Below are 25,689 nucleotides of genomic sequence, written 5' to 3' on the forward strand. Positions count from 1 at the left end.
TCTGCTCTACTGCTCAGCAACAAGTTACATGAAGCACCCGCAGCCGCGCTGCCGCTGCTAAAGCTCACACCGCCAGACCGACCGACAGACCCACCGGTACAGCAATCGACCTGCTAAAGCTCGCTGCCGCTCCCGCTCACCACGCTGATGAAGCTCCTGCTCGACGCCGATGAAATCAACGGGAGTCGGCTGCCGACAGCACGACGTTACCGCCCGACGTCATGTCTCCTGCGCCTACCGAAAAAGAGATCGACACACCGATACTCTGTCTCCCACGCGATTCGCACCGCTTGTGCTTGCAGCGTCGTCAACGAAATGTCGCCGCCCGACGTAGATACACTCACGACGATCTACAGTGAGATCGACGGCCGGCCTACACACCGTTGCCACCGCTCAGCGAGATCAAACCGCATACAGTTCCGGTCGTCGCGCAGGCTATTTGAGTCTCGCCCGACCGCAGTGAGATGGACCCGACAGCACTACTGTTGCCCATGCCCACATTCAGCGCCGCGGTCCCGCCGCTGCCGCTATTGCTGCTGCCAGTGCTCACGACGATGTTTGTGCCCACCAGCGACGAGCGCTCGTCAATCTAATCAGCCCGACGTGACGCCCACGCCGTTCGCATCGCGCTCCAGCACGTTCCTGCTCGTCGGCACATCCACATTGTTGCCCACGTTCGACGCAGCCCTCGATACGTCCACGTTGCCGTCCGCGCTCGACACATCACTCGTCTGGCCAGCGCTCACGACCAACCTGTCACGGCCGACGCTCTTCAGCGTCGCACTGTTGATGTTGCGCATGGTCTTCGCCGGGCTCAGCACAAAACCTTAATGAATGTTGCCTCGTCCGTGCCCATGTTGTCATTGCGGGTTTTGTACAATGTATCAGCGCCCGCAGCAGCATTGGTGCTATTGCGGATACATCAATCAACTACGTGCTCAAGCCCATGGTGTTGCTGTCACTGGATGAATCGACTTGGCTATGCTTTCGTTTATCCCGTCTGAATCGATTTTTTTTATATTGACTTGGAATTTGCGTACCATTTTCCCACGAATTATGCCATATTTGAAAGCATGTTAGACTGTTTCCATCTTCAACACGGCGAACTAGATTGCACAGTGCAACACGTCCACCGAATGCAACATCGCAAGCCATGCACACGTACGTCGTTTCAGAACTCTTTCCTGTGCTCATAGCAGAACACACTTTGCAGGAATATTGACGCCGTTTTTTTTCGTTTTGTTTTTCACTCGGTAGCGCTCCGTCACTTGAGTCATCATGTGTGATTCTGATCTCAACGGCTGGCTAAGCAAATTCTCGCCGAGCATGTTTGACTCGAAATCCGCAGGCTCTAACGCAAGAAGTTCTTTATGAAGCAGCCTCATATAATTTGCATGGGTTGTAATTTTCTCTCCTCGCTGTCGCTGAACAAATTTATGAACAATAAATCCATTCGTAATTGCCATATCGACCAAACCAAGAAAAAGTTGCTTGTAATACTTTCGCATCACCACAGTCTTCTGGATCGAATATCGCTGGAGACGGATCTGGTCCCGTACATCCACCCCTCCCATCCCACGGAGGTACTCAGGAACGATAGAGGGGCATCGCACGGCAGACCTGCTCCCATCTTTTTCCGTTCGTAATACTGTAGTCTGCACCGTGCTGCAACCTGTGGCCAGCATATTTACTGGCCTTGAGTCCATCCAGGATAACGCAATAAGTTCTGGGTGCTCCTTGGCTTGGGCGATTCGGTATGTGCCCCGCGGGATAGTCTTGGGGCGTTTTTTCTGCGTATATTGAATAGATTTGCACCAGCCAAGACGGTTCGTTCGAACTGTTCCAACGTGATAATGGCCCAAGGACAACAACTTCAACGAGAGAGCAACAGAGGAATAAAAGTTGTCCGTGACAATCAAACGTTTGGGTGGCTGCCCTCGTAGGACCTTCGTAATATTCCGCACCACAGCAACAGGTCCAGCGTTTTTCTTGGCAACCTTTTCTTTTCCGCAATACACTTCGACCCTACATGACAACACAAAGTTTCGTCAGACAAAATTGTAGTGGAATATAGATATAAATAATCATATCTTACCGAGCTCAATACGCTGTCTGCGAACAGCACGCCATATAGAATTTTGTCCCCCATTTGTTGGGTTTCTCTTTGTTGTACACTCTTAGAGGGTTGAAGCGGCTCTTGTTCGGCATCATGCCCTCGTCAAAGGAAATACCTTTACCTAAACGGTATCCTCGGCGAAACGTTGTCTCGACAGTCTGCAAAATGGGCCGAATTTTCCATGCCTTGTCGTGCAGCGCATTAAGGCTCTCGTTGTTGTTGAAATGAATGAAGCGTGTGATCTCTTCGTACCGGGCGCGCTTCATATAACGGCCCCAGGTGCCACGCGGAAGGGCGCCATCTTCGTTGGATGACCAATGCTTTGCGACCCCATCGCGCATCGGGCAAAGTGTGCGACTAATTAGTAAACCGATCAGACGGCAAAACTCATGAGGCGGGAAGCGCTTGTGACACATCAGCTTAGCGGTTATGGTCTCCAAAGTCGGAACGGCAATACTAGGATCTTTTTGTTGCGCACACAGCATACGTCTTCGTTTTTCCTCTGCCATCGCTGGAATACTCTGCATACGGTATCGGTTGGATTCATCAGCCACCAATAACCACATTTGCTTGGGAAGAAAGTAGAAAAATAACCCGAGTAGTGAGTCTGCAAAGGCGACTGCAGAGTGTGTTGGGCCCCAGGGCCCACTGTAAAAATCGTCAGCAGCATCTACTGCTAATTGCCCTGTTACATATATAAAAAACAGTGAGTTCACCAAACGTCTTAACTGAGAATGTTGCAACAAACATACCTGAGTGCTCCGAGTCGTACAGCTCCCACCCTGAATCGGCGATAGCTCTTAGGTCTTCGTCTGGGACAAAAGCGCTTATACTCTCATCATCTTCCTCGCTGTCCGTAGAGTCAACGTCGTCAACATATCTCCACTCTCCCGTCTCGGCATCTGAATCACTACCTGGCTGCTCTTCTGAGCCATAGCCCACATCGATGGCCTCAGCACTTAGATTGATATCATCGTCCGACACTGGATGCAACATCGGTACAGCACGCATCGTGTCCATGAAACTATCCTGGTCGTACGGGGCCAGCTCATCATTGCATATTGATTCGTTTGATCCATGCTGTTCTTCGGAATCTGCAACAAGGAGTGATTCCGAAGCCGTATTCCTTTTGCGTGTTGTCTGCCTTGCCCGTGTCGGTAAGTCTGACACTGAAGACGCCTTCTCTCTGCGTGCGGGTTTCCTTGCTCTCGTCATAGCTGGTGCTGATGCGCTTGCACCTGTCGATGACTCCCTAGTCTTAGCCTTCCTCGCTCGCGTTATAACTGGTTATGACGCGGCTGCAACCGTCACCGTCTTTAGTCTGCATACAGTCTTTCCCGCCCGTGTCGCCTCATTGCGCGCCTCACCACTGCGTTTTCTCGATCGTGTCACCACTGACAGAGGCGCAGTTGTCGCCACCGACTCCCCCTTTCTTCGTTTTACCATTCTCGATGATTTTGCCATTCTCGTTGGTGGAGCGGCTGCTGTTTCTGCCTCTCGGTCAGCTGCTATCGCACTGGTTTGATCGGTCAGCGTCTTCATAAGTCACTTCAGTGCCACTTGCTGCGCTGCAGTCGGCGCTGTCTCCTCCATTACCGCGATCAACTGCTGCGCCGAAGCCGCTGGCGGCGCTGCCCCAGCTGGTCCTGCTGCAGTCGACGCCATCTCCTTCGTCGCCACTCTTGCGTGCGACGCCAAAGTCGCGAGCGACGCTGCTGCTGCCGGCCGCGCTGCAGCTGACAGCGTAGCCACCATTGCCTGTGACGTCTCAGTCGCGGGCGACGCTGTTCCAGCTGGTCCTGCTGCAACCGGCGCCGGCTCCTCCGTCGCAGCCCTCACTCGCGGCGCCCACGCCGCTAGCGACGCTGCTGCTGCTGTCGACACTTCCGTCGGCGCTGTCTCCTCTGTTGATGCCCTCACCTGTGGCGCTCCTGCGGCTGGTCTCGCGGCTGTCTCCTCCGGGGAAGCCGCTGCCGGACGCTCCGCTGTCGGTGTTGTCTCCTCTGCGGATCGCGCCGCGGCTGCTGCCTGCGGCGCTCGCCTCATGCTGTTAGTGGCGGCGGCGCACTTCCAAAATACCTCGAGGCTTATATATATATATATATATTGTTGTCTGGGAGCACCTAACCGCAGTTTGGTTTGCCGTACAAGTTCTTATATGCGGTTAGTATGATTTGATGCAAAGCTCACCAAGCATTATTCAAGACAGAGAATGGAATTTTACTTATTCTGTACAATACAGAATACGGGGTTGAAAGGGTTAAAACAGGAATTGCTCTACCGAGCCCTCTTTTGGTCAGATTTCTGGTCTACGTATACAGTAAAACGCTCGTAACTTGTCACCAACAGCCGAACATTGCAATTAACTGCCGGGAAATGAGTATTCTGTTTTAGACCCACAGTAATATGGGATAAATTAATTAATAGTAATGGGTTATATTATTGTTTCGGTATAAAACCCAGATTACTAAATGGGTGATATGCAAACTGTAAACAAGTTGTAGTGATTCAGTGGGCTTTCGTCCAGCTCTTGTCACCGCATATGTGCCCTTAGCTTCCACCCTTAGCCTTCCTGCGCTTGTGCTTTGGTTTTGGGCCGGGCTTGAGACCTCGTTTGCCTAGCTCTGGTGGCACTGTCTGAATTGGTGGGAGATGCAGACCATGATCTTGCTCCGGGGTCACGTCCGTCGGCCAAGGTCGAAACGACATCATGTACATCCCCGTGAACTGATTGATAGACATCCTCTTAGTGTCATAAGTTGTGTCGAGGGATTTCCCTTCCTTGATAGCTGACGCTGCTGCGTGAACACACGGACAATCTTTGTCTCTTCAGTCACCGCAAGTGCATTCACTACCCTGCAGGTCAACCATTGGTGGATATACCCTGAAAATGTTACTGGCCCGAGAAACCTGTCGTTGTACGCGCCCTCTAGGCAGGGTGTCACGGTGCACTGGGTGCTTCCAGCTAGCAGTTTTGTCCGCTCGATCGCAAGAAGAGGAACAAGGTCTGTGCCTGGCCTCTTGATCAGTCAAGTTGAAGCCAATTGTCTCCGCTCCGAAACTAACTCACTGAGCTTCCTGAAGAACATCGCAAATACCTCTAGCGGTTTCGCACTTCGGCAGTCATTGCCAATCAAGCTGTTTGTTTGCTCTGCGAGGTGGGACGTTGTTTCGTCGTAGGTTGGAAGCTTGAATGCTTCCTGGTACTTGTACTTCACCAGTGAGATTTATCGATCCCTTTCAGGTATTCCACAGCGGCGGGTTTTGTCAGCGACGGCGCGGTAGCGAAGACTTTGTTGTCGTTTTCACAATCGCTGCGGGCCATATTGTTGATCAACCCACGTTCCTTTCCGGTTAGAGAGATGCCCTTTCGGTTGATGTTTCCTTGATGTGGCGTAAGCAAAACCGGTGCCCAGTCTTCAGAACCACCTCAGCAACCGCGGACAAGATACCTTTTTCGGAAAGAACGGTAAGACTCACCAAATCACCTAGGGCGTCTTTCACGACAGTCAGTAGCCACTTCCAGTTCTCGTAGTCCTTCGTAGGGACAAGAGAAAACGCAAACAGGAGAATGTAGTTGTTGTAGTCCCTGGCTGTCGCGACCAGATAAACACCATAGTCGTTCACCTCGCCCTTGATGTGAGCTCTGTCTATGTGATGTAGCGGGATTCGCGAAATATGGGAGATCGCTAGATTCAACTTCCCAACAGCGACCGGACACCGACTAACGGAGGGGGTCCCCCGATGATCCGTGATCTGTGATGAACTACTCACCTTGTGTACCCGTCGGTAGGGCTGGATCTGAGCTGCTCTGGTGTCTTCCGAAGAGTCCAAGCGGTGGAGAAGGAATGTCTTGGCGAGACGCGGTGATCCAGGTGGAGCAGTGCGGAAATCGTCACTCTGCTCGCGGTATATTCTCCAGTTCCAATACCCGTGCACTTGGATCTGGCGGCCTGGGTCTGGATCCGGCCGAAGGGTTGCCTTGGGTGTGTTGTGGCGCCTTTCCTTGCCTTCGCAGGTCTTCCTTTGTCGTACTTGCCGTCTCCTATGATGGGATCTTGGGTTGCGAGAGCTGAAGGGATCCACCGGTCAAGTAGATAAATCCGGTGGATCTTGGATCTAGGCTTAGGATGGATTTCTAGGAGGTTGGATCTGGCCAATATATTATCCAGAATTAATAACAAACGCTAGCTTTCCTACCGCTAACCTCTCTACGCCGTGCCGTGCCAATGTAGTTCCCGGATCCAGGCGAGGGAGGGAGGCCTCGCGATGTTCAAAGCAAATTCAGGTCTGATTACCGTTAAGCTCGGTCCAATCCCAAAGTCCTATCATCCCTATGGATCCTATCTTCCCATCATTGTCTTCTGACTCTACATGGCCTGTCTACCTTCCTTGCGTGTCCCTTGCTTACCCCCGCCATGCCACAGTCGTAAATCCACCGCATGATTCCAGATCCAGGATTGATCCAGGAATCAGATCAGATCCATCTGATTCTGGATCCAGAATGGGCCTGGATCCAAATTCATCCGACATTTGGATCTAGCCTTCCCATGCCCTGCGTTACCTTCAGAGGTCCTTGAATATCATATCCACACACTTCATGTACTTCTGTGCGTTTTCCATAGCCCAGATCCACGCCTTGTAATAATCTGCTGTCACCCCTTGGATCTGGACCCAGCTCTGTCAGTCTTCAGTCTGCGGTTTTATGACGTGGTCCGGATCCCTCATTCTCACATTTCCAAATTCTTGAGAACTACGTCACCATATCTGCACCAAATAGACGCCTCGCCATTGTAGCTACACGGATGCCAATGTTGCGGAATAAAGCAGGGTCTTTTAAATGTCCCATCACCACCTTTTTCAAACTTCCACAACGACCCTGGGTTTTTGTCTGCCATTAACTTCAGATAACTCTCCAGATTCTGGTAGCTGATACGTCGCTCGACACTTTGGCTTCTGTGACTACGCGTTCGATCCGTGAAATCGCTGAGAGACTCACTTTAAACCCCTTGGAAACGAAAAAATCCAAAATTGCCGGTCTTGTCACCTTGTCGGTCTTGCCTTAGTAGTGAGGGAGCATTTCAGATTCTACCAGATGAGTTAGCTCCAAAGAACTGGGCGTAGTGTTTTTCTTATCCTTCAGATAACGAGGGGTGGTTCCTTCAGCTACGGGACGGCTCGAAAAACCCGAGTGCTTAATGTGGTTGTGGCTGAAGTTGACTCGCGTGACTTTCCAGAAACCCTCGGTGCCTGAAACATTAATTGAAAATGGGCAGACAATGTCCTCACAGATTGTCTCTTTGTCGAAGAATTGCTGCCCATTAAGCTTCTTGCACACGTACTTGGCGTTTTCGACGCCGTCGCGCTAGCTACTAAAACTCTCAACCCTTAGCTGAAAGCCGATGACTTGCGCAAATGCCTTGCACCTGGTCTCAATTGCCTTCTGGGCGGCATGATACTCGGATCCAATGTTATCCCGACGGTCGCAAGCGACACCATAGTTGTCCAGACTTGGGTCCGTTTGTTGTACACCGCAGCAACTCCATAGACACGGCCATCGAGAGGTCAAAATCATCCTCCCGAAATCTCTCGCCTCCATACGGTCTTGGTCGTACGCATGTCGGTGTTATCTAGACTGGTTGATGCTAGAGGGCAGAAAATTGAAGAATGGTATTAATTGTGAACGCGTCCAATAGAAGATAAGAAAGCGGGTCTGTTGATCTTATTATTAAAGTATAGTTATTGAATCCATAAGACGTAGAAGCTAGCGAACTTTGGTTGTATGCGATAAAAATATGTTCCGCGACAGCACTCGTGTCTTCTAATCTCTTTCGAAAGTAGTACTTTGATTTTCGAGTATGACTTATTATGTTTGCAGAAGTATCACTCTTAATTCAAGTGATATCAGTGAACGTTGATGGCTTTTCACAACCTTTCCTGTGCATCTCCGTGAAAATCACTGATTTATGGAAATTCCTCGAAATTATTAATAGTGTGTAGGGTATCGCGTTTATGTGAAATCACATGTTCTTTGTGGTAGACCGTTATGGAGAACCAGTGACTTGCACACTACAGTGCCGCCTTCCAACAACAAAACTGCGTCAGCACACGAAACGTGTGTGGACACAACACGCTGTGGTGGCAACCCAAAAAGATTGCAGGGTCTGCGCGCGCTGGCCGTTTTCTGAGGCGACGCACAAATAGGACGGAGGTAGGCCTCAGTGGCCCATTTACAGCCAACCAGCGCGCTGTAGATCAGGGTGTCGCAGCTCGCTACGCGACGCGAAGCTCTCCCTCAACGCCGTGAAAGTGAGCGACCATGCCAAGCGCATTCCCTGGCAGGACGTCGCGATCGGCGCCGCTGCTGCCGACGCAGAGGAGGTCCTGAGCGACTTGAAGTCATTCGAAATAACGAAGAGTAACGCCATGGCATGCACTATATGCAACGACGACGAGCCGCCGCACAAGATGCGCTACCGTCTCCAGGAGATCACGTCCCAGGCTTGCGAAGCGTGCTTGTCCTCGGGTCCACTGGCGTGCTCCTGGCGGGGGAAGACGCTGTCCTGCCTAGAATACGAGCTAGTCTCGATCTACACTGCGAGAGATCATGCTACAGCGGTGTCGTCGCCTAAAAAGAAGAAGTTGACGTCGACACAGAAGGCATTTTGCCGCGAGCTGGCCGATCACCACCTCAAGCCCATGCGCATTCGAAACCGGCTGTCGAAGAAGTTTGGCATGCTGCTGCAGGACCTTCCAGAACTCGGCGCCGTCCAGAACTTCGTGAACCACTACACCCGAACGACCCTTAGCCGTAACGACCGTGTCGACGACCTGAGGAAATGGATTCACGCGAGAGCGTTTTCTGGAGGCGAGGCAATGACGCAGTCCTTTTCGTTTGGATGGGATCTAGACCAAGACGGCAAGCCGGTGGTGGGCAATGGCTCGGATCAGCGGCCTTTCGTAATTAGGCTCACAACGAAAGCGCTCGTTACACGACTGATGCTTCCCCCCGAAAGTTTCATTTTACACGTAGATGCAACCTACAAGCGAAACTATCGCGAGTACCCAGTGCTTGTCGTCGGCGTGTCGGATCGCTCGCGTGGATTTCATCTGGTGGCTCTGTATATAGTTTCCCAGGAGACCCAAGCGGTCGTCCAGCCTGCACTCATGGCGCTGCGGCGTCTGTACTTTTGGATCACAAGTCGGGAATTGGTTGTTCACTACGCTATGGCCGACGCCGACCAGGCCCAGCACAATGCGCTCAATGCTGTCTTCGGGGGGGGTCGCCTCAGTTTCGATGCATGACGTGCTTTTTCCATGTCATGCAGAAGGTTCATAATGCTATTAAGGGATTTCCCTCGGTTGTAGCGGCTGGGATAGTGCACGACATGTATGATCTTCACTTCGCGCGAAGCGAGAACGACTTTTTCCGCATGCGTGACGGCATCATAAGGAAGTGGATGGAGCAACCGGTTTTGGCGGGGTTTGTACAGTACATGTGTGCCCAGTGGCTGTTTGGACGTTACAGTGCGTGGCAGATCTATTCTACACCGAGTGGATTTGCCTCTACTAACAATCCGGTCGAGACCTTTAATGTGGTATTGAAGAGAGACTCTGCCCTCCGGCGCCGACTGCGTATGGGGGCACTACTGCAAGGGTTGAGCAACTGCTGCGAGGACAAGTCCTCTAGCGACCGGCCGTTCCGCTTTGACGTCGTTCCGTCGCCAACCCTCACGCGCCGTGTGTCTGAGATGATGCGGGAGAACCTACTGGAGACGTGGAACGATGCTGTTGTGGGTATTGAGGGTGCTGGACAGGTTCGAGTAGTTTCGACACTAGCAAAGCGGTTCTTAGTTGCACCGAACAATCGTTCGGAAGAAGACATCGCGGTGACAGCTCAAATGGGGGCTAATTACGCCCGGATGGAGGTAGAAGGCCAGCCGTGGGGGGATGGCAGGTGGATGTAGGACGTCAGTGGTGTGGGTGCAATTGCTGCTTCGCGTTTGGAGTGTGTGTGCACGTACTCTATGCAACACGCCTGCTGGATTATATCAATAGCGCTGGCCGAGAAATCCTTGTGAGCCGGAAAAGGAGGAAACGGGGGACTGGAGGTGGTGGCAACGACTCGAGTAACCCAGGAGGAAGGCCCTTATTAGTGGGACCAGCACTGACCTTTTGACTATCCAGGGCTTCGGCAAGCTCAAATTCACATGATTCCGGTATGTATCTAACATACAGGAGGTGTGTAGGGACTAATGCAAGCGAGAGTTTAACTCAAAATCGCCCAGAAGTTTAGGAAGCGCTCGTACGGGTGTTATATTTTGTCAAAGCGCTTCAGATACATCACTGCTCGAACGTTCAAGCGCGGTTAAGCGAGAGAATTGGCACCAATGCATTTCATTTTTTGCGCTAAGCGTTTACTTTAGTTGTGGATCTGATGCCTTACATGTAACGCTAAACGCTTGGACGTGCCCACTACTTGCCGCTCTACGCCTGCTCGACCCAACACTCATCGCACGCGCATGTGAGCCATGTTTGGTCTCCGTAATTCACTGTGAGCTTTGCCCCGGGCTTCACGGTCTTTAGCATCCTAGCCATGACTTTTACAGTAGTGCTGTTCTGCACCGCAACGAACTCCACGTTGGGGTCGCATGCGTGGCTCATGAAACGCATGATAGACCCGCATTCCAGCGCCTATACACACACGTACTTACCTCTCACTGACCTTGCGTGTAACAACACAGTGTACCCGCTATTTTCTTTCACTGTTCGGGCAGGTTGGCCCTCCACAATCGCGTCGTACTTACATAGCCTGCCCGCGTATTCCCCGACCACGTCGCCGACCTCGAGGTAGGCCGTAGTGAAGACACCCAATCTCACCCGACCTGTGTCGTAGATCCTCAATGCAGAAGGCGTTCGCAATGAGTAAAGCGTTCGCGGCGCGTTGCTGCAGGCAGCGCCCAAGCCGCAGCAATCGGAGGTGCAGAGAATCGCCAGCTGTGCGTTGGTACAGCTGTCAATAAAGCAGTCACCAGAACATCGGCATTTTTCTCCGTCGCCTATATCGGCAGACTTTATTCCCGCAGGCACTTCGGACTTCTCAATGAATTTCACCGACGCAGGCCACTTGACCTCCGCCATAATCGTAAATCCATCGCTGCTGGGCTCCACGAACTCAGGTCGACGCAGGTGCAAAGCCCGAAGCCGCTGTTTCATACCGGAAATCTGCATGAACTCCTTACTACGCTTTGCTTTGATAGTCCAGGCATGGTAAATTGGTGTGCCACTTCTGGTAATAGCGCACCGCTTCTGGTGGCGGCGCTTTCGCGAGCGCGGCACGTGCCAGTCCGCAGGTCGTTTCGTAGGCTGGTGACGGATTTTTGCTCGCTGCCACCGCGTAGGGATCGTCTTTACATACTCGATGGCTTCCGACAACTGCAAGCTTATGCCCGCGCCAGCATTCTGGGGCTCTGCACAGGCGGTAGAAGGAATATCCTCGGTTTCACCGGCATGCTGTGTCGCCATCTGGACTGGCTCGCTAGACGTCGGGGTCGAAGTGTCGACAAACGCCGGGCTGGACATTATCACAGCACCGGTATCATACTGTACCACCTGTGTGGATACTTGTTCGCCTGCCGAGGGGCTTGACGACAAATCCTCGTTTCTCTCGCCTTCATCATCCGTCACTGTATCCGCGTTGGCACTGGGACTTAGCATACGGGGCGATCCTACAACGCTGGACGCGGGCGAAGCGTTTGGACGTGCACTGTGTAGCGTCAACCCGGTCATCGCGCCCAATGCCTTGGTTTCGTCACGTGCAGCATCAGCAGCTGCAGCAATTGCCTCCTGCACTGCCGACTGCAGCCAATTGCAGAACTTGCTCGAGCGCTGTGGGGCGTTGAAGAGCCCCGGCACCAACGTCAGCGTTCGCACCTTGCGCCAGTGCCCTTCGTCATCTCCGACGGGATTTCCGAAGCGGTCCTTGATCCGCTTAACCATCATCGTAAGCTCGATGATCTCACCAGTGTCTACACTTACTGGATGCTCCCCGTCGTCCGTGCCTTCGATGCACAGCACGATGGCCTCCTTATAGCCACGAGGATCTCCACAGACGAAAGTCATTGAGTAATACGCGAGTACGTCGCCAGCATGAAGCGTCTCTGGGGTGAGCTGTGAGGCGCGGAGTGGAGCCATGAGGTTGCTGCTGCTTCTGGACGCGCGGAGAGAGGTGAGTGCGCTTGCAGGTCAGGAGGGGGGTTGATCTGGCTTGCGACGCCGCCGGAGTGTGTGCCACACCGTCATCCTCGCACCATACCGTCACATTCAGATCACCTTCGGAGGACCTCTAGCTGGACGCCTCCTGCGTCGTGAATGTGGGCTAGGTGCGGGGTAGGTGGACGAGCAGCGAGGCAGAATGGGCGTGTGGTTGCACCGGCAATGTGTTTTTGTGTGATGCTTTTGTTGTGTTGGTCAGATTCCAACGTGTGATTATAACGTTTTCTCACCGTTATGTTGTGTGTTGTTGAACGCTGTACTTTCGTACTTAAAAGGAAGTACGAAATGGGAGGCACCAAGTGTACCACCCGTTTGGTACATCGTATCACCTGAATTTGTGCGGCTCCGAACACTCCGGCGACGAGACCGACACTTAGGACGCAGACATGAGCTGGCGCGCGCAGATCTCCCGCAGCATCCAGGAGCTGCGCTTCGTGGCCTGCGACACCTCGCAGAGCAGCGCGGGCCTGCGGTGCGTCCCGTGCTCCTTCCGCCTGCCACCTTGCTCTAAATGCCCTGCGCGCTGCACTTGAGACTGACGTCGTTCCGGTGGTTGTCGTTGTGTGTGTCTCTCTCTGTGCAGCTCGTTCTTCCGTAAGAACTACGGCGAGCTCAAGATGCTGAACCCGACCACGCCCTTCGTGTACCGCGAGGCGGAGGAGATGGAGCCGTTTGTGTACGCGCGGTTCGACTGGGGCGTGGAGAAGAAGGTACCCGTGCCCGGCAAGAGCGACAAGGAGGTCCTGGCCGTGCTCAAGGGCCTCGTGGACCACGGGCTCACGCTGCCCAAGTCGCCCGAGAGCGACGTCCTCCTGGCCGCGCCCATCATCGAGGCCGCCAAGGGCGAGAGCGCCTACGAGCCCATCAACCTCACGTGGGACGGCAAGACGCTGCGCCGCAACCCGGACTTCGACATCCCGCTGGAGGAGGCGCTCAAGCCGTAGACAGAGCGACGGAAGACGGCGCGCAGCGGAGACTCGGAAGTTAGGTGCACCAGGGGCGCAGCACCTCAATTGTGGAAAATGAAAACAAAAGCATGAAACAGTATGTAGAGATGCCCGGCTACTTGAAGGCATCTTGTCAGATGGACACCGCGTTTCAATTTAGCACACCACACCTGTCTACGGGTGCGCCAGGACAGTCAGCATGGCAGCGCAGTGCAGAACAGGGAAGGAAGAAAACGGTTTAGGACGAGGGAGGCACGGAACCAACCACGGTTGGCCCTGGAGCTGAGTGGAGGTGCTGTTCGATCAGCTGCGCTTCCAGTTGAGGAGGCAGCTCCTCGCCCTCGTCGATCCGAGCCAGCTCGGGGCGGTCCCGGTCGCCACGAATTGCACGCATCACGCGCTCTTGCTCGTCGATGTGGTGCTCGAGGTCGTCCAGGTGGAGGCTGTACGTCTCGATCAGACCCTGTCGAATCCGGAATGGCAGGTAACTAGCGATGGGCTCAGTCAGCAGCATCGCATCCAGCTCAAGAGGCACACTCTCCTGTTGGCACGAACAGCGAATAGATTAGTAACAGGAGTCCTAAACAGGAAGTCCACCGACCTTTGTCCAGTGAACTTCAACATCACGGGCCTACGCACCAGGAAGGAGGCGATAGCAGTCAGCCAAATCGCCAGCCCCCACGCCGCATGGGAAATCGTTCCGAAGACGCTTGCCCAGGACAGCTCCATGACGTGGCGGAAGCGGAAAATGTAATAAATATACTTTGCCGTGCCCACGCCGATGTATCCGAAGCCCAGGAGCAGCAGGCCTGCACAATGCACCAAACGGCTTTACGTCAGCATCCCAATTAGCCGTCATTTGCGCTTTGCAAGACGATATGCGGCAGACTCACCCGCGCCGCTCAACTGAGCTCCGCGATGGTGCTCCTGCGCGTACATTGCCACCCCGACGGCCGAGGACAACACGCCGTTTCTCGCCCAGTTCAGGTACGAGTTCTCGTTGCTGAAGCGCAGCACCTACCGTCCCCAGACCGCGACAGACACAAACACGTCAACACTGCAGCACCGCAACAGCTTCGCTTCGTCATCACGCCGCCTCACCAGCGAGTTACGCAGTCGGTGGTTGGCGTCGGCCTCTGCGGCCGCGACTGCCTCTTTTGCCTCCGCTTCCGCCGCCTTCTTGGCCGCCTTCACAGCTGCAGCACGACAAGATCCCAGTGAGTCCTCCGCCATTGCACCATCCGCCGACGCTGCAGCGCCCCCACCGTTGCTCTCCTTGAGCCTCAGCAGCCGGTCCACCTGGTACCGCCCTAGCAGCACGTACGCGCCCGAGCGAGGCTTCCCCACGCGGCCGCGCTTGCTCTTGAGCGCCGCTGCAGCCGATCCCGACGCAGAGCCAGGCGACGCGAGCGGCATCGCGGCGCTCCTGGCTGCCGCCGCTGCGAGCGGAGGCTGCACGCCGCCGGCCTTGGAGCGCAGCCACATGGCCCCGCGAGGCGCCGCGGCGGCGGGGGCGGCCCAGGCGGCGCGCAGCCCCCGCGCGGCGACGCGGCTCCAGCCCATCATGCTTGATGCGCCGTCTTCCAGTGTCTTCGGAACGGATCGAGTGTCGAGGTCGGGCGGGTGTGTGCTCCACACAACCCTCGCTAATTTTTACAGGCCCTGTAAAAAGCGGTCATGAAAGAACGCAGGGAATGTGTCCCTATAGGCCCTGATGAATTCGCATCATCATATATTGGAGGGTAAATTTTGGACCGGAAGAGAGCGATTCTGATAAAATCGGACCAAATCCCAAATTTATTTAGAAATGTGCCAGAAAAGGGTCACCCATCAGTCTGCTGGCAGTGCGATTTGCATACACTTCGAAGTACTTCGAAGTATTTAGCAAATCAGGGATCATAAATATTAACAAACCACTATGCAACAAAAATACTCGAGTGCATGTATTTGGTAGTCATCTATTTAACGAGCAATGCACAACCCCTAATTATATCCGATAGTATCCAAAACGACTACCCATTCTCAACAGAAATGGAGATAATTGTCTGGGGTCTACTTCGACCAACATCTATGTATTTTTTTTAAGCAACACAACAAACTTGGATACGATTTACAGCATGCCAGTAGCACCGCGCTACCCGCACGCATCACTATCTATGTCTTGAACACTGCCCTCCGACGCATCAGCTTTGAACGGACAGTTCACTCGCTCACTCCCTCGCTACCTTCGAGTCAGTAGCGAGTGCTGCACAACGAAACCATTTACACCGTGTACAGAACACTGCACTACACGACTTAGAGCTGACCGACGCCGAAGTTCTGGCTGGTGGAGCCGAACTTCTTCGCGGACGTGGGCTTGTAGTAGCTGGCCACCTTCTTCGTGTTGGACAGCGCCGCCGACTCGCGGTAACCCGTCAGCGAACCGCAGTTGGACACCACGTTCTCCACGCAGTTGCGTCCCAGCGTGGATTTGCACGCCGACTGCATGGACGAGGACGGCGCGATGATGGCACCCACGGTCTCGGCGTCGTGCTTGTTCGGGATGGCCGTGTTCTCGAAGTAGGTGCCCTCCAGCAGCACGTTGCCGTTCTGGAGGACATCGAACGAGAAGCCCGTGTTGTTGGCCCAGTAGTTGTTGACGGCGTGAACGACGGAGTTCTCGGCGACCTTGGGCGAGCGGCCCGACGTGTTGTGCACGTAGTTGTTGACGAGAGTCACCTGCGTCTGCGTGCCCAGGAAGAGGAAGGTCCAGTAGTGGTTGCCGTCGCACGTGGCCGAGTACTGCGTCCGGCCGTCGAACTCGCAGTTGCTGATGGTCATGCTCTTGACGCTGGCTGAGCCGGTGGCGATCATCTGACGGCCGAGGTTGGAGATCTTGACGTGGTCGATCCAGATACGCTCCATGGGCGTCTTGCCGCCGTTGAGGCCCTGGATGTAGATGGCGTCGCCGCCCCAGATGAGGTGCGGGTTCAGCTGCGTGATGTGGATGTTCTGGATGATGATGTTGTTGCCGTTGAGCCACAGACCCTTGCCCTTGATCACTCCGCTCGTGCCGAGGCCGCGGAGGGTCTTGTTGCTCGAGACCACGAGCGGGTTTTTGGTGGCCGCGACGTCGTACGTGATCTTGACGGAGGTGCCTTGCACACAACCACCAGTGTTAGCAAAGCCACCGCTCTGCAGGATGACGTCCTGGCCCTTGTAGCCGTTGTTCTTGGCAAGGCAGTCGCGATTGCTCTTGGGACGACAACCGGTCTCGGTGCGCGAGCCTTCCGATCCGCGGAAGTCGAAGGTCTTGGTGAGGACGATGACACGCGGCTGCGAGTCCTTGAGGTAGTTCCTCAGGTCGTCGAGCGAGGCCGGGTACACGGGGGCGATGTTGCCGCCGCCGGTGGTGCCTGCAGCGAGGCCGGATGCCGAGCCGGTGGAGATAGAAGCCTTGGTCGTCGTGCCCTGCTTCGGGGACGATTGTTCGACCGAGTAATCGCTAGAACCGGCCTGTGAACCTTGGACGGCGAAGGCAGCGACGGCGACGATGACGAGGCGGAGGATCTGCATGGCTATTGCTGGTCGCTGGAGGCGTGTGCAGTGCGAGGCCAAATCGACAATGACCAGCGAGTGGCATCCCTATCGTAGCAAGCGCGCCTGCCTCACGTGAGTTGGGGACGTGCAGATTGTGTGCGTGGATGGTGTGGACAATCAGAGAGCTTTCTGTCAACGGCGGGTCAACGACGCAGGAGTCCTGCATCAGGACCAAGTGGTTGCGGGGAAGTGTTACCCTATGTGGTCGTACCTGCTGGGATCGTTGCAATGTGTCAGCAAGCGTCCGAGCCCACCAGCTGAGTTAGACACCATATACCACCTTCACACACGGACAGTAAAGTTATCAGTTGACTTTTGGATTGAAGTGACGCATGCCTAGATGCCCCTTTAAAACTTGACGCTCAACTTCTGGGCCCAAGCCGTGCATCTGTAGTGACCGCGACGTGAACGTTCGAGTGACGGCAGCGCTTTAAACAGTTTTACAAAATCTCTGGTAGTAACTGGTAGTGAAAGGATTAAAAATGCTGTATGACACGTCTGCAACACAACACAGTACATGCATTTCCACGCACACTACGTGCGTCGGAATCGATCCGACCATAAATCGCGGTCCTCCATAACGCATACTGTACCACATTGCCTCCACACAGAGCGCGTCCTATCCTTAGCGACGTGGCGAGATGAAGAAGGTGCCATTCGAATGGCCCTCTCAAGCCCACCATACAAAAACCCATTGCAGCCGCAATACACATGTGATCGTCGGCGCGAAACGATGACAGCAGAAAATTCACAAAACGCAAAATGCGATAGTCGCAGGATTCCGGCAGATTTGATGGCGTCACGACTAATTAATAGTTTTCCTGTAGATTACTTCAGTTGAGCTTATGCTGACATGTACTCTGTGAGCGCTTCCACATTCCTCGCCGCCTCGCAGCTCAGCAGTTTGCTTCACGAGCTGAAGCGCATTTGAATAGGTAAGTCAGCTCACTCGAAAGGTTTGACAGCGCATCTGTGACGAATCGGCACAATCCGCAAATCTGTCGTTCCCATCGTGACATAGATGTACAACGATCCTTATGGTTGCAGCGAACCTCGCGATCTGGTGGAAAAAGCCCACTTCAACAAACCTCGTCACCTAGAGTGCTCGCCTTGCACAAAGACCTACGCTTGCTGTCCGAGAAACCAGAGATCCACCGCTGAAGCTGTGTTTTGTAATTAACGTTAATTACAGTACATATCCGATCCATGCTGCTGACCGATGTGTCCTTTACGGTGATCCTCGAACTCTGTGTTACTGGTAGATAATCTAACACAGACTGTGCCGAGTGGTGATTTCCCATGGTGTGTACGTGTACTGAGGGTACACCAGTATTCTTGGCCGGGCCTTTACTGTAACTCACTGAAACCGGGTACCTTACTGGGTATTAGATCTCAGTTTTATTCGCTTTCCGAAATAGGGTACTTGTGTAAATTCTCGGATTTCCACTAAAAGCTACGAATTGTTTGCTGTACACGTATCTGATTAATTTGCTAGATTTAGTCTTGTAACATTAGTTAATCTGAGCTTATTTAATGGTCTTGTAACATTAGTTAATATGAGCTTATTTAATAAGCTCAGACTAACTAATATGACAAGACTATGTAGTTCAAATTCTGAACTGATATGGTAATGGCCTAACCGACCACTCACGAGTGTTCTTTCCGTAGCACTTGTGCATTTATACAGTACTCCCTGTCATTTTTTTCTTTTCTGTAGTTAAATTCACTATTTTCACTGTTGTTGACGACCTTTGTAATCCCCTGGAGAAAGTGCTCTGGACAGCCTATACATGAGCCACCAGACTGCAATAACAGCAGCAACAACAAAAACTTACTTGGAAGTGCTTCAGAACGAGCCCAAGGTTTCTTGGCAACAACCGCAGACAATCCCAGGTGTGGAAATTAACGTCACTGCCTTGAACGTGTACAGTACTGTAGGAGGATCACCAAGCAGCTTTAACGAAAACTCGTGCTCATTTAGGACACAGTGCTCAGCAGCGTGCAGCGCACATGTAACTACGAAAAGCAGGCCCAGCGATGGATTTTTTTGTCCATTTGGTTTCTGGGACGGCGAATGTGCGGGTGAACGATCTCGCTGGGAAGGGAGCTCGTTCTACCTACATGTACCAGCCGCCGGGTTCGCTGCAACAATAAGGCTGGTTGTATTTTAATACATGTATTACCCTATGTACATCTACCTGTGTCACGACGCGACGAGATGCGAATTTACGGATTTGCAACTTGTCCAAGGCGAACGCGCTGTGGATCCTTTCACCGTACCGTGACCATCAAATGAGCTATGGCGCCCGAAGCAAATGGGGCCCCAGGGAGTGTGGAAGTATACATGAAGCGTGAAATCTCGCATGGAATACACTGTCAAAGCTATTAACAAGTTGCGACGCCATCAAATCTGCCGGAATCCTGCGACTATCGCATTTTGCGTTTTGTGAATTTTCTGCTGTCATCGTTTCGCGCCGACGATCACAGGTGTATTGCGGCTGCAATGGGTTTTTGTATGGTGGGCTTGAGAGGGCCATTCGAATGACACCTTCTTCATCTCGCCACGTCGCTAAGGATTGGACTCGCTCTGTGTGGAGGCAATGTGGTACAGTATGCGTTATGGAGGACCGCGATTTATGGTCGGATCGATTCCGACGCACGTAGTGTGCGTGGAAATGCATGTACTGTGTTGTGTTGCAGACGTGTCATACAGCATTTTTAATCCTTTCACTACCAGTTACTACCAGAGATTTTGTAAAACTGTTTAAAGCGCTGCCGTCACTCGAACGTTCACGTCGCGGTCACTACAGATGCACGGCTTGGGCCCAGAAGTTGAGCGTCAAGTTTTAAAGGGGCATCTAGGCATGCGTCACTTCAATCCAAAAGTCAACTGATAACTTTACTGTCCGTGTGTGAAGGTGGTATATGGTGTCTAACTCAGCTGGTGGGCTCGGACGCTTGCTGACACATTGCAACGATCCCAGCAGGTACGACCACATAGGGTAACACTTCCCCGCAACCACTTGGTCCTGATGCAGGACTCCTGCGTCGTTGACCCGCCGTTGACAGAAAGCTCTCTGATTGTCCACACCATCCACGCACACAATCCGCACGTCCCCAACTCACGTGAGGCAGGCGCGCTTGCTACGATAGGGATGCCACTCGCTGGTCATTGTCGATTTGGCCTCGCACTGCACACGCCTCCAGCGACCAGCAATCGCCATGCAGATCCTCCGCCTCGTCATCGTCGCTGTCGCTGCCTTCGCCGTCCAAGGCTCACAGGCCGGTTCTAGCGATTACTCGGTCGAACAATCGTCCCCGAAGCAGGGCACGACGACCAAGGCTTCTATCTCCACCGGCTCGGCATCCGGCCTCGCTGCAGGCACCACCGGCGGCGGCAACATCGCCCCCGTGTACCCGGCCTCGCTCGACGACCTAAGGAACTACCTCAAGGACTCGCAGCCGCGCGTCATTGTCCTCACCAAGACCTTCGACTTCCGCGGTTCGGAAGGCTCGCGCACCGAGACCGGTTGTCGTCCCAAGAGCAACCGCGACTGCCTTGCCAAGAACAACGGCTACAAGGGCCAGGACGTCATCCTGCAGAGCGGTGGCTTTGCTAACACTGGTGGTTGTGTGCAAGGCACCTCCGTCAAGATCACGTACGACGTCGCGGCCACCAAAAACCCGCTCGTGGTCTCGAGCAACAAGACCCTCCGCGGCCTCGGCACGAGCGGAGTGATCAAGGGCAAGGGTCTGTGGCTCAACGGCAACAACATCATCATCCAGAACATCCACATCACGCAGCTCAACCCGCACCTCATCTGGGGCGGCGACGCCATCTACATCCAGGGCCTCAACGGCGGCAAGACGCCCATGGAGCGTATCTGGATCGACCACGTCAAGATCTCCAACCTCGGCCGTCAGATGATCGCCACCGGCTCAGCCAGCGTCAAGAGCATGACCATCAGCAACTGCGAGTTCGACGGCCGGACGCAGTACTCGGCCACGTGCGACGGCAACCACTACTGGACCTTCCTCTTCCTGGGCACGCAGACGCAGGTGACTCTCGTCAACAACTACGTGCACAATACGTCGGGCCGCTCGCCAAAGGTCGCCGAGAACTCCGTCGTCCACGCCGTCAACAACTACTGGGCCAACAACACGGGCTTCTCGTTCGACGTCCTCCAGAACGGCAACGTGCTGCTGGAGGGCACCTACTTCGAGAACACGGCCATCCCGAACAAGCACGACGCCGAGACCGTGGGCGCCATCATCGCGCCGTCCTCGTCCATGCAGTCGGCGTGCAAGTCCACGCTGGGACGCAACTGCGCGGAGAACGTGGTGTCCAACTGCGGTTCGCTGACGGGTTACCGCGAGTCGGCGGCGCTGTCCAACACGAAGAAGGTGGCCAGCTACTACAAGCCCACGTCCGCGAAGAAGTTCGGCTCCACCAGCCAGAACTTTGGCGTCGGTCAGCTCTAAGTCGTGTAGTGTTCTGTACACGGTGTAAATGGTTTCGTTGTGCAGCACTCGCTACTGATTCGAAGGTAGCGAGGGAGTGAGCGAGTGAACTGTCCGTTCAAAGCTGATGCGTCGGAGGGCAGTGTTCAAGACATAGATAGTGATGCGTGCGGGTAGCGCGGTGCTACTGGCATGCTGTAAATCGTATCCAAGTTTGTTGTGTTGCTTAAAAAAAATACATAGATGTTGGTCGAAGTAGACCCCAGACAATTATCTCCATTTCTGTTGAGAATGGGTAGTCGTTTTGGATACTATCGGATATAATTAGGGGTTGTACATTGCTCGTTAAATAGATGACTACCAAATACGTGCACTCGAGGATTTTTGTTGCATAGTGGTTTGTTAATATTTATGATCCCTGATTTGCTAAATACTTCGAAGTACTGTGAAGTGTATGCAAATCGCACTGCCAGCAGACTGATGGGTGACCCTTTTCTGGCACATTTCTAAATAAATTTGGGATTTGGTCCGATTTTATCAGAATCGCTCTCTTCCGGTCCAAAATTTACCCTCCAATATATGATGATGCGAATTCATCAGGGCCTGTAGGGACACATTCCCTGCGTTCTTTCATGACCTCTTTTTACAGGGCCTGTAAAAATTAACGAGGGTTGTGTGGCGCACACACCCGCCCGACCTCGACACTCGATCCGCACCGAAGACACTGGAAGACGGCGCATCAAGCATGATGGGCTGGAGCCGCGGGACCATGGGGCTGCGGTCTAAGGCCGGCAGCGTTCCAAGTATAGTCGTTAGTACTAACATACGCGCGCAATGGGTGGCAATCGGGTGGTTGCCGAGCTGCTCTGTCGTATTCTCCCGCTCACTTTCATTTTCCTCCCTGTAGATCGCAGCCGGGTCCGATGAGGTGCCTCAAGGCCGATTGCTGTTTGCTTGATGTGATGGAAACGGCGCCGTGTTGCACCTGGGGTCATCCTGTTCATCACGATGAAGTTCTCGACGCCTCAGAATCCGAGCTTAAAATTCTTCGTGGGGGGAAGGGGGAGATTTCTGAACAAATAGAGCAAACGCTGGCAGAATCTACCCTACACACACAAGCTGATGAGGTGATGGACAAAAATGGCTCGCCCATCGAGTGGATTGGGCTGAGGTTGCGAAAACCAGTAAACCGATGCCGAAGAGCGTAGGGCAGTGCTTGGTAAGTTGTCAATAGCTCTCCCTAGTGGCAATCGAGTCTGAAACGCGGAGCGTCTGTGCCAGTTCATCGACGTTTGTCGTTGACACTGGTGAACAGACCTTTCCGACAGTAGCACTGCTCGCTCGAGTTTGGCTGGGGGGCGTTGCTCCTCACCAGCTTTTCAAGAAAGTCTTTTGGACAGGTTCGTTTGTAATGAACTATCTTCGCACACGTACGAGCAATGAGCGCGGTCAGGGGCAGCTAGTTCTTTATCAGAATTGAGCGAATGAGGAAATGCGAGCGGTACGTGGTAAGTTTTTTTCAGTAGTTTGATTTTACTATTAGTAACTCATTTAGTAATATTACATTTTCCACGTACCAACATAGTAATATTTATATTGGTAGTAAATGCCGGAATATTAATATTACTTTAGAGTTGAAATCGATATTACTACCAATCCCTGATTGCAATACCCTTGCTCGCTGTAATTAAAATGTTTTATTTCTATTGGTGGTGTCTAGCATTTTTCGAGCAATACTTGCGGATAGATTTTTTAATGCATGTCGAATCGCAATTGTTGCTGCTTTCCATGTTTTGTGCACTGCATCAGTGCATTATCAGTCTAGAAGAATGACAAGCTAGTACAGTCAAACCTGTTTATATGATCCTCCCTATTTGAGCCTTGCCATTTATTTGATGCAAGCTTTGTTGCTACCAAATATTTTACTTAGTTTTTGTATAACCGCTGTTTATACGTATACAAGGTATATGAGTCACATTTTGGAGGACCAAATTAGGTCTAACCTGCTTATTTGATTCACACTGTTCACGACCACACACTCTTCAAAGCCCCCACTGCTCAACGCCCAACGCCCAACGCAAGCCCCCTTCCCTCGCAATGTCTCCTCGCACCTGTCTGACGCTAGAACAAAAGCTCCAAGTGCACCTAAAGCTCAAGCAGAATCCTGGCATGAACAACCATGCTCGCTGAGTGGATCTACGCGACGTTCAAGGCCCGGGTCAGCCGTGCCACACTTGCCCGACTGCACAACCTGCCTTCTTCCTACTTCAGCCACGTCGACCTGAGTGCAACCAAGCGGCGCCGAGTGAAATTCCCACAGTTCGAGCGGGAACTGAGGGAATTTTTCTTTCAGAACGAAGCTAAAACGGCAACGGCGGACGACGTGCTCCTGCTGAAGGCGCATGAGCTGGCGGAGCGCTTAGGCATCGATTCCACGCAACTCAGGTTTAGCAACGGCTGGCTCCAAAGCTTTAAGAAGCGCAATGGTATCCGCTCCCATGTGCTACACGGAGAAGGTGGAGCTGCAGAAGGTGATGCAGTGCGTGATGCCAGGCTAGAGCTACAAGAGCTGGTAGCACAGTTTGCACCCGATGATGTGTTCAACTTCGATGAAACGGCGCTTTTCTATCGCCTGGCACCTAACCGACCGTTAGCAACGACTATCCGCAAGGGCAAGATAAAGGAAAAGCAACGTTTGACTTTGTCCATCTGCTGCAACGCCACTGGTTCCGACAAGCTCAACCCAATTGTCATTGGTACGGCCAAAAACCCGAGGTGCTTTAAAAAGGGAGCGGCAATTAAAGGTAAACCTATACTGTACAAGTCCTCCAAGAACGCCTGGATGACATCCGTCATTTTTGACGAATGGCTGCACCACTTCAACATGAGAATGGCGGCATCCAATCGCAAAGTCCTACTTCTAGTCGACAACGCTTCATGCCACAAGATTATACGAAACCTGACTCATGTGACCGTCCACTTTCTCCCTCCTAGCATGACATCCGCTGTCCAACCGCTAGATGCAGGTAAATATTTCATCAGTATTGTGGTAAGGCCAAAACTAACCAACTCTTTTACATTTTTTTTTATTTAGGTATCATCTGGTCGTTCAAGGCTCGGTACCGAAAGTATTTTGTGCGGTGGTGTTTGGATGCGCTTGAAGCTAACATTACACGCAAGCTCAACGTACTTGAAGCTGTCCAATTCTCTATAGATGCTTGGGCTGGTGTGACGCCAACGACGATTACAAATTGCTGGGTTAAAACTCGCATTTTGGGTGGAACGATGCTGGGAAGGGTCCGCGCTGACGCGAATTACATTGAGGCGGTATCCGGCAATGAGATGGAGGAGTTGACAGCGATTTTATCGAAGTGGGAGGGCGCTGTGAGCACTAGTGAGTATCTGGCAGTGGACGAGGACGTGCCTGCGGACGAGCCAGATGTGATAGTGGACGAAGCAGCAGGAAGTGATGCAGTTTCGCAGGAGGAGGAGGAGGAGGAGGAACACACAATTCAACCTGCCATCGCTCTGAGACACTGCATGGAGCTGTCTGCATTTCTGCTTCAATGCGGAGAGCAGACTGATAGAGAACGAAGATCTTTACAGACCGTGACCGCTTTGGTTCGGGAGACTACGGTGAAGGCAAAGCGGCAGCGAATTATGCGCGATTTCTTTACGTGCACCACATAATTTTTTTTAACTGAGTCCATTTTATATGAGTCATTGTTGTAGATGGCCACCAACGGGGCCTCATATAAACAGGTTTGACTGTACACGAACAAATAGAGACGACGGTCGATCAGCTACGCATGACTTGTAGACAAGAATGGAGCTCTAATTAAACCGCCAATTGCTAATTAGATTTACATGCACCAGCTTGCATACAATGGTGATTGCTATACAGCTCACCATTCGATCACGAATATAATGCATACTTACTCCACTTTCGACGACCTGTGTACTCTCCCGGAGCATCGCCCTGGGTCGCCTATGGATAGTGGCATTACTACTCTCTTACTGTAATTCTACTTTGCCTCGGTACTATGTGGTGTCAAGATAAACCAAACTTTGCAAAACAAAAACTTAGGTATTAAAGGTTGAAGGGTAGCTCTAGACCTGCCGGCAAAATTCATTATTGGGCTTGCGGTCCGCAATAGAAAGCAGTAGGGCCTTCTGCGTATATAACACTCGTCCATTATATCACAGGAGTTACCACTTGCCTGACCTCAAGGCCGCATCCAGAATCAGGGAAACCGAAAATATATTTATTGAGCATATATTTTATTTGTCGTGTTGGTAATTTATTTGTCG

General features: G+C 52.8%; 6 protein-coding genes across 6 annotated transcripts; 4 read left to right on the forward strand and 2 right to left on the reverse strand.

Moving 5' to 3' along the window:
• Window positions 1-8,542: 8,542 nt before the first annotated feature.
• On the forward strand, window positions 8,543-9,421 carry IUM83_15755 (Intraflagellar Transport Protein 52; the record flags this gene model as incomplete). Its single annotated transcript, XM_067940594.1, has 1 exon — window positions 8,543-9,421. One exon carries the CDS (start codon window positions 8,543-8,545, stop codon window positions 9,419-9,421), a length of 879 nt encoding a protein of 292 aa, XP_067782059.1.
• Window positions 9,422-12,777: 3,356 nt separating this feature from the next.
• On the forward strand, window positions 12,778-13,335 carry IUM83_15756 (nadh dehydrogenase; the record flags this gene model as incomplete). The annotated part of the gene is made up of 2 exons (XM_067940595.1): window positions 12,778-12,863; window positions 12,975-13,335. The coding sequence occupies 2 exons, from the start codon at window positions 12,778-12,780 to the stop codon at window positions 13,333-13,335; spliced, it is 447 nt and encodes a 148-aa protein (XP_067782060.1).
• A 241-nt stretch (window positions 13,336-13,576) lies between these two features.
• IUM83_15757 (uncharacterized protein) lies at window positions 13,577-14,823 on the reverse strand (the record flags this gene model as incomplete). The annotated part of the gene is made up of 5 exons (XM_067940596.1): window positions 13,577-13,879; window positions 13,978-14,147; window positions 14,232-14,355; window positions 14,440-14,534; window positions 14,604-14,823. 5 exons carry the CDS (start codon window positions 14,821-14,823, stop codon window positions 13,577-13,579), a joined length of 912 nt encoding a protein of 303 aa, XP_067782134.1.
• An 810-nt stretch (window positions 14,824-15,633) lies between these two features.
• IUM83_15758 (pectate lyase) lies at window positions 15,634-16,893 on the reverse strand (the record flags this gene model as incomplete). The annotated part of the gene is made up of 1 exon (XM_067940597.1): window positions 15,634-16,893. The coding sequence occupies one exon, from the start codon at window positions 16,891-16,893 to the stop codon at window positions 15,634-15,636; it is 1,260 nt and encodes a 419-aa protein (XP_067782112.1).
• A 3,246-nt stretch (window positions 16,894-20,139) lies between these two features.
• On the forward strand, window positions 20,140-21,399 carry IUM83_15759 (pectate lyase; the record flags this gene model as incomplete). Its single annotated transcript, XM_067940598.1, has 1 exon — window positions 20,140-21,399. The coding sequence occupies one exon, from the start codon at window positions 20,140-20,142 to the stop codon at window positions 21,397-21,399; it is 1,260 nt and encodes a 419-aa protein (XP_067782113.1).
• Window positions 21,400-23,557: 2,158 nt separating this feature from the next.
• On the forward strand, window positions 23,558-25,068 carry IUM83_15760 (uncharacterized protein; the record flags this gene model as incomplete). Its single annotated transcript, XM_067940599.1, has 2 exons — window positions 23,558-24,134; window positions 24,473-25,068. 2 exons carry the CDS (start codon window positions 23,558-23,560, stop codon window positions 25,066-25,068), a joined length of 1,173 nt encoding a protein of 390 aa, XP_067782038.1.
• Window positions 25,069-25,689: the final 621 nt, after the last annotated feature.

This window comes from Phytophthora cinnamomi (genome assembly GCF_018691715.1).
Source record: "Phytophthora cinnamomi strain GKB4 chromosome Unknown Contig111, whole genome shotgun sequence".
In the NCBI taxonomy this organism is placed as follows: Eukaryota; Oomycota; class Peronosporomycetes; order Peronosporales; family Peronosporaceae; genus Phytophthora; species Phytophthora cinnamomi.